A 12912-nucleotide genomic window follows, 5' to 3' on the forward strand; every position below is an offset into this window, starting at 1 on the left:
GTACCTATAAACTTACTTTGTGTAAGTAATTTTAATATTGGCTTGAAAACATAATTAGATGACATGTTATAAGAGTAAAATCTGTAGTTTTAAAATAGGTCAAATTACTTAGGATATTGTAAAAAGGAAGAAAATTTAGATAATTAAGTGCTACTCATTTGCACCAATCTCCAACCATAAAAGTTTACTTTTTAATTCAAAATAAATAAGTTAATATACCTCAATTTCTGGTATAGTGATCTTGTTCTTTAAGCATTTTTTTTTTCTTTTATTTATGAAATCTAAAACCTTGGCTAAATGAAGGTATGTTGTAACTGCCAAAATGATGAGGTTTTATGCTATCTTAAAATATTTAGGAAGAGCCATCAGAAGCACATGTTTTCCAGATTTTCTCTTTGTTCTTTTTAAATAATATAATTTGCTTCACATAGCCCCTCTAAAACCAGGGAGTAAAGGAAAAAATCTATAAGAAAGAGAACAGTATTTGGGAATGGGTAATATAGTCAAATCAGTTGGGCATTTGTGGGGACCAACATCTACCCCAAGTACAGCAGGAGAAGGGGGAGGGGGTCTCAAACCATTATGGATGGAGGAGGTTCAAAAACATGAGAAAGTTATAAGTAAGTAGAGAAGATTATAAATAAAAGCTTTCAAACTTTCGACATACTTCTCCTCTGCCTTGAAAATTGATAATTCCATTGTCATTATTAGTTAGTTGTAAAGTCCATTCTTTTTTCAAATAAGCAATCATTTTAAACCTGGTTTATCCAGAGTTTCAATTCTAGACACACACATGGATCATTAATGTGCTGGGACATGGCAGCCTCCCAGCTCAGCTCTCAAATTTCCGCAAGCAAGATGACTTGATACTGATGGAGATAAGACCTTGGTTGACAAAGATAATATTTACCATTGACATAGAGTTATTTTTATGTAACCCGAACTTGTCATTTCTTAGACAACAAGAATATATAGTCTGAAAATGAGAAAATGAGAAGATAAAAATTAAAATTCCAAAATATGTCCAAAGAATCATTGAATGGAACCTATTTTTGGGGAATTTAGAAGTTTAATAACAGTACAGTCCCTTTTATCTAGACAAATAAATTAACCTTTGATCTGAAAATTACAAAATACTCCATTTGTTGCAAGAATTAGAGTCTGTATGGTGTCACAAAATATTTCTTTTTTAAGGAACAAAAACAGAATCCAGAGAAGGAAAATGGTGTGTAAGTATAGTATTAAGAAACGCTAACCTCTTTTAAAATCCTGTCTTTCAGGAAAGAACGGTGACCATTAGAAGACAAACTGTAGGAGGATTTGGATTAAGCATAAAGGTAGCCTGTCTTTTCAGTCTATCCTTAAAGACCATGCCATAATGCCTGCATTTTTGTGTATTTTGATTTTTTGCTGATTAATAATTAGACAAGAATGGCTATAGCAAACTGTTCAATATTTGGAATGAGATGTAAATTAGGTAGGTTCTCACAAAACCTTGGTTAACTTTTGATTTAGAAATACTCTTAGAAAAAGTACTTGGCAATTTTACCTGGTATTGAATATAGGTCATTCACTTTCTCTATCTGGTGTCATCTAACATGTCAGATATGGTGTTGTCATATGCATATCTTCCTCTAACCAGCCAGAGTAGGAAATACTGCCCCTTCAGTGAATGGAGCAAGAACAAGTTTTACACTCTTAATAGTTAAGTATTAGCTGGATTTTATTCATCTTTTTCTTTTGGTTAGTTTTCCTTTTTTTAAGAAACCAGCAAATTTTCATGTCACAATGTCAAGTATACAGGATAGACAGAATTTTATCATCTGATTTATTTAAAAAATGACCATACCTGTTCACTTCCATTTATTATTAAATTTTAAAGGCCTTTTTTTCCCTGTATATGGTTGACTAGTAAAGATGTACCACACCTGCAATTTGTCACCACTGAAACAAATAGAAAATTTAAAAGGATGAGAAATTACATAATATTATAAAGGTTAGTTCAATGTCTTTAAATGCCCTTTAGAAATCTACATCTCTGCATAGATAAATGAAATTTAACTTTATCTTAACAATTGGGTTGGGTATTTTGCCTATGTAGGGTGAAAATCATACATCTCAGGTATATATTTCATGGAATTTTATATACTCTTGGAAAGTGGAACTCTAAATTTGGTGACTATCAGTTCTAGTTGGCATTATGAAAATGACTTAGAAAAATGTACCACTGTGGAATAGCATTGTGTTGTCAAGTGATAAGAATATTACTACATAAAATGTTAGTTTTAAAATATATATTTAACTTTCCTTTATCTATCATCAGCTAAAACCAGGAAGGTTTGCAGAACAAGTTATAGGATGTGGAAATGATTTTTGTTTTTGCTGTGATATTTATTGGGATTGCTTGAAGGATTTAAAGGTACCACTAAAGATAGTAAAAAGTCCACGAGAGAGAACAAAAGCTAAGTGTGAATAAAATCCACTCGTGAGAGCTGGTTTCATTTGAGATAAGCATTTTCACCTATCAGGCCTGACTCTATTTCTGTCTTTCTTCTTTTTTTTAAGATTTATTTATTTATTTGAGAGCGTGCGTGCGCGCGAGAGCGAGCGAGCGAGAGAGAGAGTGTGTGTGTATGTGTGTGCTTGAGCAAGGGGTAGGGGCACAGGAGAAGCAGACTTGGGGAGCCCAATATGGGGCTTGTCCTACTACCCATAAGGAGATCATGACCTGAGCCAAAGCCAAGAGTCTAATGCTTAACCAACTAAGCCACGCAGCCATTCCAACTCTATTTCTGATGGTGGAGCTACATTAGTTTTGGGCAGGCTGGAAATGTTCTTTTCTATTTTTTTCTATTTCCATTTATAATTTAAAGCCAATAATACAATGTAATTTATTTTTACTAAAATGGCACAATTTTAACCTAGACAGTTTTTAAAACATCAAGAATTTTGCCAAATGAATTATATCCATTTAATATTTTCATTATTCCAATCCAAACAAAACTCTTACACCTAAATAAGTAATTTTGTAAATCAAATGAGTGTATAGTTTCCATTCATAATATTGACTACAAAAGCAGTATTTGAATTGTGATCTGTGCCATATATTAAAATTCTAACAAAAAAAGGCAATTATTGGCAATTATTGGCAATTTTCACCTATCAGGCCTGATAGGCAATTATTTTACCATTCTTACGACACACTAACCATAGATACTAAAATTAATATTTTTATTTAGAATATTACCCAATCATTCTGAAAAGTTTCCTTTTAGGGTTTTCCAATTTGCTTTTCTTAATATTTACCCCTGACACTTGCTTTTTTATTTTTAAACTATCTTTCAGGGCACCTGGGTGGCTCAGTCGGTTAGGTGTCTTCCTTTGGCTCAGGTCATGATCCCAGTGTCCTGGGATCAAGCTCCGAACCCTGCCCAGTGGGGAGTCTGTTTCTCCTTCTCCCTGCTCTTGTGCTCTTGCTTGTTCACTCTCTCTCTGTCTCTCTCTCCCTCCCTCTCAAATAAATAAAATCTTAAAAAAAGATGATCTTTCATTCTGTTAATATATATATATATCATGTTATATATATACTCTATATACAGAATGAACAGATTAAGAAACCATTTTAACCTAAGTGCAGAATTAATATTTTAATGTTGACCATTTACTTATTTTCTTATGTATTTATTTGTTAGTGTACCTATTGCTGGAGCAATTTGAGCTGATAATATAATTATTCACATAAATATATAAAAATATATCTTATCCTTATTTGCTCCAGTTAAGTAATCACTTCTGGCACACACTGGAGATTTTGCAGTGAGAATTATTGACTTAAAACCTGGAATATCTCAACTGGAGATAACAGAAGGAAGAGTGCATGTCAGACAATTAAAATGGCATTAACCAATATAGTGAAGACTCCTACAGGTGCTCCTGAATTTCATTGTACTAAGAACATATGGTGATGTTATTTCAATTTTACCTTCTCAAAAATTATTTGCAAAAACCTGACTAAAGGGCAAAAAAATGTCTCTTTTTTGGTCAGAAAACACTAAAACACTCCAACACGTGTTGTCACAAGTCAAAGCCAATTGGCCATGCTCTGTGCTCCTGACAAATCTTGGCTCATGGGCCTTTCCTGCCTCTGTCACGATTGTGTATGGTGGCAACTCCTCATTTTTCCCACGTGGTGGTCAGTGCTACAAAAGCTGGTGGGCAACATCACAGAGAGGCACTAATGTTTTGTTTATTAATGTGCCCTGGTGGCTATAGACTGTGGGCAGTATGATGTCCCTGAAGCTACCAATGTCCTTTAAGCCTTGATGTTACCTGTCCATCTACAATGTTCTTGTTCCCCAATACTCTCCAGGCAGAGAACCCTTGTTTTTGTTTGTCACTCAATCAAATGTCAAGTTCTTCTTATTTACATTTTCAAACTTCCAAAAGATCATTCTCCAAAAACTGAACAAAAAGATGCCAAAACTTTCCACTTATAATCACATAATCTTCTCTGTTCTCAGACTGAAACTGCTTCTTTTTGGAAAAAGTTCAGAAATTGCAGAAGTAAAAACAATGAATCATTGAAGTAGTGATTAGTAAAAGTTTATGTGCACCCACCAAAAAGACAGTTTGCAGAGCAAGAGCACTCAAACCAAAACATGGAATGAGACTCAGGGTATATTGTTATAAAGCAACTTATATAGTGGGAAGGCAGTGACTGTTTATTCTTCACAGGGATTGGTTATAATATTACAATTTTCTTAAATGATAAGGAACTGGTTAGTGGTTACCTCATACCAACCTTGGGAAATAGTTCAAGTTTTACTTATGATTTCTAGAGGCATAGACAAGAAATGACTTGGGTCAAGCTAGCCTTGCAAAATAAGCTAACTGAAACTTTGTATGACTAGAGTGGTTTTGTCTGCTAAGAGAATTTTCAAGGTTGGTCTTCATTTGTTTTTGATTTTCACACTTTGAAGCTCTCAGATTTATCAGGCTGGCTAGTGTATATTCTCATTGTTCCTATAGGACATTGTGATTTGGGCCCTTGTCTAGTTTTCCAGAGTTCCTAAATTCCTATGGTCTTTCTGTCCTTTATTCCCAGCTCTTCAGTTCCTGCCCCCCTTTCCCTCATATCACGCCTGCCTTCTGGCCTTCTGGTAGAATCTTTCTTTCAAGTGCTCATCCCTTTTGTCTGGACTAACCTGAAACTTAACCATTTCCAAAAATAACTTAATGGTCTCCCTCACCTACATCCCCAATAATCATCAAAGCTTTGCAACATAGGACCCAATATTCTTGTATTTTTGCTTCATTCTTATGAGAATCACCATATGGATAATCACGTTAAAGCAAGCCACTATCTCCTATTGATCTTCCATCTCTTTGAAAATAGAATACCGTATATTTGCATATTATTCAATCATACCTCTGGCCATTGTCAGTTAACAAATCACTTTTTAGAGAAAGGGTGTTTTGTTTATTATTACTAGAAAAGGTTCTATGGAGTTATTTTCCAACAGACAAGGCTCTGTTATCTATGTCCATTAAGAAAATGCTTGCAATCAAAGGTGATTTTTATATGAAAGCTTTAACTTTGCAGCAATCAAGAATGAAATTATAATTATTATTAAAATCTTATCATTTATAAACAATAATTGCAAGTATTTATTAACTGTTCTTTAAGTGCCAGATGCTGAACTAAGTACTTTATATTCAGGTTCATTTGGCCTTTAGTATCCAGCAAAGAAGGTAACTATTGTTATCCCTCTATAGATAATGTGGTTAAGTATTAAGAGGTTAAGTAATTTACCCATTGTTGTACCTGGCAGAGCTGGGCCTAAACCTCACACAAAGCAGATGACATAGTCCTTACTGTTAATAACTATGTTCTGTAGCTATAGAAACTAGACTAAATTTTCTCTAAACTCTCTACTTGGGAACAGAAGCAATGTTTCCTCTCTAAATTATTTACATTCTGGTTTATTCAAAATTAAATTAAATGGATCAATATGTCCACGATCAAGGAAACAATTTAATATCAAGTACTTGGTATTAATTGTATCAATTTACCACATAAAAATATATGTCTTCCTAGCAGCTATAATAAATTTCTGCCTTTTAGGGGCACCTGCCTTCGGCTCAGGTCATGATCCCGGGGTCCTGGGATGGAGCCCTTCGTCAGGCTCCCTGCTCAGCGGGAGTCTGCTTCTCCCTCTCCCTCTGCCTGCAGCTGCCCCTGCTTGTGCTCTTTCTCTGTCAAATAAATAAATAAAATTTTAAAAAATAAATAAATTTGTTCCTTTTAATTTATTAGTGGGTGATATAAGTACACCCACATTTACATACATTTTTCCTCATTCTGTTCTCTGTTCTTTTTACTTGAGTCTGATTCTTCTGTTTCCACCAGAGACAATATGGATACGTACCTTTACACAATAGAAATAGGAGGATACCAGGCAGGTAATAAAGCTTAGGTTGAAGATTATGGATTAGTCCCCACGAATCAGTTAAAACCACTGATCAATTTTCATTTTAAAGACCATTTTTAAACTAAATAGTTTATTGAGGTATAATTTGCATATCATACAACTTAACCACTTAAAGTATACAAGTTAGTGGTTTTAATTATATTCACAGATGTGTGCATTTTAGAACATTTTTGTCTCCCCCATATCCTTGAGCTATCATCCCCTTCTCCCCCTGTCTCCCTATCTCAGCTCTAAGCAACTACTACTATATCTTCAATCTCTATAGATTTCCCTACTTTGGACTTTCATATGAAGGCAATAATATAGTATGTGGGAAAGACCATTAATTTGTGCCAAATTCACACTAAGTGATATTAGGAGGTAGGCATGGCACTCAAATAGGTAAGGATATTTTCCCATTTTCTTTCAGATCATATTCTTTTAGGTGCTTCTCCCATACTTGTTCATTAGGCTCTTGACCTTAATTATTGTGTTGTTATTATCTGTTTACAAATATTTTCCTAGCTCTAAATTTGTATATAATGGTGGGGTCTATGTCTTTTTTTCTCCTCCTAGAGCCCAGAATATGATTGATTGATTAACTGGAATAATGAAAATATTGAATTAAAAATATTTATCTGGCAAGGTTTCCAATGCTCTAAGAACATTCTGGGTTTGATTTGGTAGAATTTCAGTTATACTGGCAAATTCTTTGTATAGAGTCCTCCTCAAAATGCTTTAGATAGGAATTAATATCCTGGATCCTATAAAGCTAGTTGTAAACTTAATTATGCATTGAATGGTATATACTTTAATAATTTCTGGGATGCAATGTAGAATGTTGCCTCATTTTCCCTAGTTTTGATTTTACACTGGAACAACAGAGCTCAATTAATTCATTTATTCTCTAAACCTGGACCTCAAGCCTGCACCCTGGTTGGCCTAAGGGTAGGTTGAGGAGAAGAGCCAGTAAAGGAAAACCTGTCTTGACCTTATACCCCTTGTAATCCAGTGGGAAAATAGATATCGATCAAATTGTGATGTAAATAATATAAATCGTAGCCTGGATCCAGTGTTACAGAAGTGAATTGCTTCAAGTAAGGAGACACTGATGAATGGGATCCTTCAGCTGATATTCTGAATTTGAGTTGGGGGTTTACCAGGTTAAGAGTGAAAGAAAAAAGCATCTAGGCAAAGGAGATATTATATAATGATGTCCTTTGGTGCTCAGAGTGATGAAGGTCCAGGATGAAGATGTAAGTAAGGCAGGCTGAGGCCATAAGACAGGGGGCAACTGATGATTGAGGGTTTTATTCTAAGTGTAATAGGAAGCTTGTCCCCTGTTTTAAACAGGATGAGTTGCATTATTTAATTCCTGACTGGAAAACCTTACATTTCCCCATTTAGGTCCAGAGCTAAATCTTATTAACTTTAATAGAACTGGACTGCTCTCACAATTCATCCAATAAATTAAGGTACTGTGATTTTAAGTTCCAATTTTATCTCCTGAGTTTTGTCTAAAAATTTGCTCTCTAATTAATTAATAAAGTAATTTCTGCAATTAATTGAAGAATTCTTTCAGAACTCCTAACATCTGCATAAAAAGAAAACTGTTGACAAAATAGGGGTTAGTTTTAGCCTGTCATTTAAACATAGTTCTAACTCTCTGGAATTGAGGGAGGAATGGGGTTACTGAGCTGGCCCTCAGAAATTACAATTTCAAGTCTTTTCTCTAGATAGATCCCAGGGAGAGGTTTCCCACCATCCTACCATGGTACCTGGAGTTAAAAATCTGAGCACTAAGAAAATCTTTGGATTCAGTAATGCAAGGAGAGAAAACTGTGAAAAACAAAAACAGCTGAAGAAAAACACTCTGATGACAGCCACACAGACAAGAGGGACATAAACAATGTCACTCTCTGCCCCAAAATATCTGAACCATAAAATATCTGGATGAGTTTGTTTCTTCTTTTTATACCACCTAAACCTTCATTGGTGGATGATTCATCTCTGTTAACTAGTTTTTTCTTCTAAGAAAAGGATACGTATTCTTAAAATCCTTTCCAATTTCCAAGTACCTCTAGAAACTAACTGTAATCATGGGCATTTAATTTCATTGTATATTCTTAGCTTCTACTTAAAATCATTCTGTAATATGTTTACAAGAATAGGTCTATCTTAGGCTTGGAAAAGCTTTTGACTTTATTTATTCATTCATTCATTCATCAACAAACATTTCAAAGATACAAAAGAAAGACATTATTCCATGCACTGGGTTTACATCAATGTATGAAACAAATTACCAAAAAAATTCAGTGCCCTCTTGGAACTTACATTCTAGTTATGGATGGGGGAAGAAGAATGAAAATGAATAATAAATATAAGAAATAAAGATAATTGTAGGTTGGAAGCTGGTAAGTATAATGGGAAAGAAAGAATAGAACAGAAAAAGGGGATTGGAAACTTGGAACACTAACTAGTAAATATTAAGGGTTTTAGAGTGGATTAGTGCTAAGCTTATTTACCACCCTTAATGCCATGTAATTTTATTCATAAATCTTGGTTGATAGATTAATTAGGATAATAGCTACCTTGTATTCAGTGTCTATTGTGTGCTAAATAAGCACTCATTTCAACTATACTATCAGTCACAAATCATATCTTTTGATCAAATGAGAAGTCATCTTAAACAGAATTTGTGCTTGTTATGGGCATATTGACCAAAAGGCAAAACAGAATTAGGAGCCATGTCGCTTAGGCCAGAGACTTCACAGAGCTAGTGAGGGTGGGTGGGTGAATATTTGGTTGGTAGGAAATACTGAGTAAAGTGAGTTAGCAGTGGGTTTGAATTTCAGTCTGAGGAAGACAGTTTTTAATATTTTATTTATCATGCCTCTTCTTTAATATTCTAGAAGTAAAAAGGACTACTTGCCAAGAAAATGTTGACTACCACTACTTTTCTCAAAAACTATTGCCCATCTTATATTTAAATATATTGGCAATTCAGTGTTAAAAATTGACATTCATGGAAAAAATATTGTTCTAAAATAACTTTTATTCTTAAATAAAAAAGGTTTAGGAAGTTTACGTGTTCTGAAGATAGAGAAACCCAGTGGAATTTTAGATTGTCTTTTCAACTATCCTATGTTAAAAGTGCTATACTTCTTTTATAACTGACATTTTATTCTTTTTTATTATTAGTTTTTTAATAATTTTTTTATGATTTTATTTCTTTATTTGAGAGAGAGAGCGAGAGGGGGGAGAGAGCAAGAGCATGAGGGGGGTGGCTGAGGCAGAGGGACAAGCAGACTCCCTGCTGAGCAGGGAGACCCACACGGGACTCCATCCCAGGATCCCGGGATCATGACCTGAGCTGACAGCAGACACTTAACCAACTAACTGAGCCATCCGGGCACCCCATTTTATTCTTTAATGAATTTATTTGATTTTTCAACTGTTGGTTTCAAACCTCTCAACTCTGTATTATCAAAACAGAATTTTTATGCACTTATTTCAGGCTTTATTTTGTTTCCTTCCATATTAGTCTCACTTATTTTTTTATTATTTCATATCTCATTTGGTCAATTATTTGAAGAATTACTACAGTGTTCTTGTCAGTTTATTTTGTTCTGTTAATTGTTTCATATGTGCTTTCACACAAGGAGGAATCTGATATTAATTAAAGAAATGCAGATGATCCCTTTCCCATCATGCATATGCACACTCTGATTTTTTGTATCATTTTGTGCAGGTAAAGATCTCTCTAGTCACTTAGCATCCCAAGGGGTCTGTGCTTGGTCACCAGCAGAGAACAACTTAGTTAGTTAATGGAAATACATAATTATCTGGTATTTGAACATTAAAGAAGAATTTCTACAATGGGCAGCATGCTACACATTGAAAAGAATGCCTATTTAAGGCATTTCCAATCTTTATGTGAAAAACAAAAGCTTTCGAAGTCAACTGTTATTAATTACTAGATGTCATGGTATATTCTAAATAGGTAGATAAGTTTTTTGGGAGCTGTGTCTGCTGAGTAGAGAAATTCCACAAGTTTATTCATATGGTATCTGGTGTCCATTAACATATTATTCATAGCATGTATAGTTTCCTAATTAAAGGCTGCATATTTTTTTGCAATTAAAAAGCACAATATGTGATTTTCTCTTTGCAGGGGGGAGCAGAACATAATATTCCAGTTGTCATTTCAAAAATCTCCAAGGAGCAAAGAGGTAAAGTGTTTAGAGAATTACATAGTAACTATTCCTTTGTAAGCCATCCTTACTGAAGAATAGGTCATATTAAGGAACCATAAATTCATATGTGATTGACTAGCTCCAAGTTCCTCGTGACCAGAGAGTAAGTGGCCAAGTCTGATTCCTGACTCTATCACTTTATTACTCCAGGGGAGGGTTTCGCTCACAAGAAAGCAAGGATGAAAGATAAGAGAGCATGTGACTGTGTATAAATTAGGGACTACACAACTTTTAAGTTGTTTCATTAAACAAACACAGAGACAAATTTAATGATAATAAGTCCCATCAAATAAGGCAATTCCTGATACACATATTTTTTCAGTTCTCATATGCAGTTTAACAGCCTGTCATGAAATTTCATCTAGAGAACACCAAAGATGTAAAGCAACTGTTTCAATGACTGAAATCAGTAAGATAATCTAATGTTCAAAAAGAAACTCAGAGTTGATCCCATAGTTGATGGATTGAATATCTAGATAAAATTTTTTTCATAGATATACCTTAATATTATAAGTACATGAGAAAATTTAGTCATCCATCCAGAAGAGTGACCAGTTTTGGGCAACTGTAAGGTCTGAAATTATAGGATTAAATGGAAATAGGTGTTCCGATGTTTGGGCAGAACCATACAATTGTTTTTGCATTCCTATTATTTGTGGATATTTTAAGATGTTATCTGTATAAAACATTTAATGTTTTCCTTGTATCAATTTTGATTTTACTTAATTATAAAACTCTTTCATCTGTATGAAGAAAATAGTTGATGCATAATAATTGCCCTTCTTCCTTCACAGCGGAACTTTCAGGACTGCTTTTTATCGGAGATGCTATTCTACAGGTACACATTTTACCCTTATTTTCTACTTGCAATCAAAACATAAATTCAATTCACAGCACGCCAAGAGAAACCATAATTTTCTTTTCATTGCAGATAAATGGAATTAATGTGAGAAAATGCAGACATGAAGAAGTGGTGAGTTTTCTTTACTTTTTCTTAATATCATAATTTTCCCCATGTGCAAATAAGGATCTACTGCTTTGCTAAACACAGTTCAATTTATTCATTAGGTAGATGTGACATTGGTCCAGTGTGCTAATCAGATTTTCAGATGATCTCTTAATTGGTGTGTGTGTGTGTGTGTTTCATATTAGACACAGGTCTGTGAGTACTACCCAGGATGAAATGTAATTCAAAGAAATACTTTGAGCATTGCTTGTTATGTGTTTTTTCAGTTTTTCTATTAATCTCAGCCAATCAATGTCCATGAAGTATATCTCTAGGTGAAATACATCTCTAACTCTTTGCAAATGTTTAAAATCTTATAAGCAATAGAATTTGTCTGTAAAATCTTACACAGTAGCAGAGTCAATTGGAAGAGCATATAAAGACTGTGTGTGTGTGTGTGTGTGTGTGTGTGTGTGTGAGAAAGAGAGAGACAGAGACAGAGACAGAGAGACATTAACAGGAGAGACAGAGAAAGAGAAAGAAACAAAATTTAGAGGAGTTTAATCTCAAGGCATACTGAATTAGCACTAGGCAGAATGGTCATCAATTTTTGTGTGTGTGTTGTTGTGTCCTGTGGTTTTTATTTATTTATTTATTTTTGGATGTTGGTCAATATGCAGATCTGAAGCCCCAGCCTCAGATATTCTAATTCAGTCAGTTTAGGTGGGCCCAGGAATTCGGATTTTAACAATTAGCCCAAGTGGTTCTATTGTAGGTGGCCTGTAAACCACACTTTGGGAGAAGCTGGAAGGTTGAAGGGCTTCTGTTGGGGACAGACATAAAACATGATACAAAAAGAATAATACGGTGTTAGGCATTTGGGAAACATTCATCATGGTTGATTAAATAAGATTCATAGAGCCTTCACTGAATTTCTGTAGCAGCTCACATGGGAAGGGATAGAGGAGAAATTATGTTCAAAAGTTTATGTTCAAGGGTTGTGTTTGAATGCATTGCTCCTCTGTTAAAAGCTATTTAGAGAAAACTATTCTGATGGGTTTGTGTATTTCAAACCTCAACGAGGCACCTCAAGTGTTTTTGAGAAATTACAGTTCCACAAGCAGTGATGCACGGGAGGGTTCTCAATTGTGCATGCTTAGAATAACTCACCCAGTTTGTATTCATCTCTTGTCTTGGTCTCCAAAATCTTACTGGGGCCACTGTATCGCCACTCTGTGGT

The 12912-nt window shown here is 34.5% G+C and overlaps 1 protein-coding gene across 8 annotated transcripts in view; it reads left to right on the forward strand.

The window, feature by feature from the left end:
• SNTG1 (syntrophin gamma 1) overlaps positions 1-12912 on the forward strand; it is a 907627-nt gene that overhangs the window by 620176 nt on the left and 274539 nt on the right. For all 8 annotated transcript variants that reach the window (XM_032421884.1, XM_032421883.1, XM_032421890.1 and 5 more), the window contains 4 exons: positions 1281-1337; positions 10645-10702; positions 11521-11564; positions 11658-11699. In XM_032421884.1, coding sequence (XP_032277775.1) covers positions 1281-1337; positions 10645-10702; positions 11521-11564; positions 11658-11699 — 201 coding nt within the window. The remainder of the gene's footprint in view (positions 1-1280; positions 1338-10644; positions 10703-11520; positions 11565-11657; positions 11700-12912) is intronic.

The sequence above is a fragment of the Phoca vitulina genome, unplaced genomic scaffold, assembly GCF_004348235.1.
Source record: "Phoca vitulina isolate PV1807 unplaced genomic scaffold, GSC_HSeal_1.0 scaffold25, whole genome shotgun sequence".
NCBI lineage: Eukaryota > Metazoa > Chordata > Mammalia > Carnivora > Phocidae > Phoca > Phoca vitulina.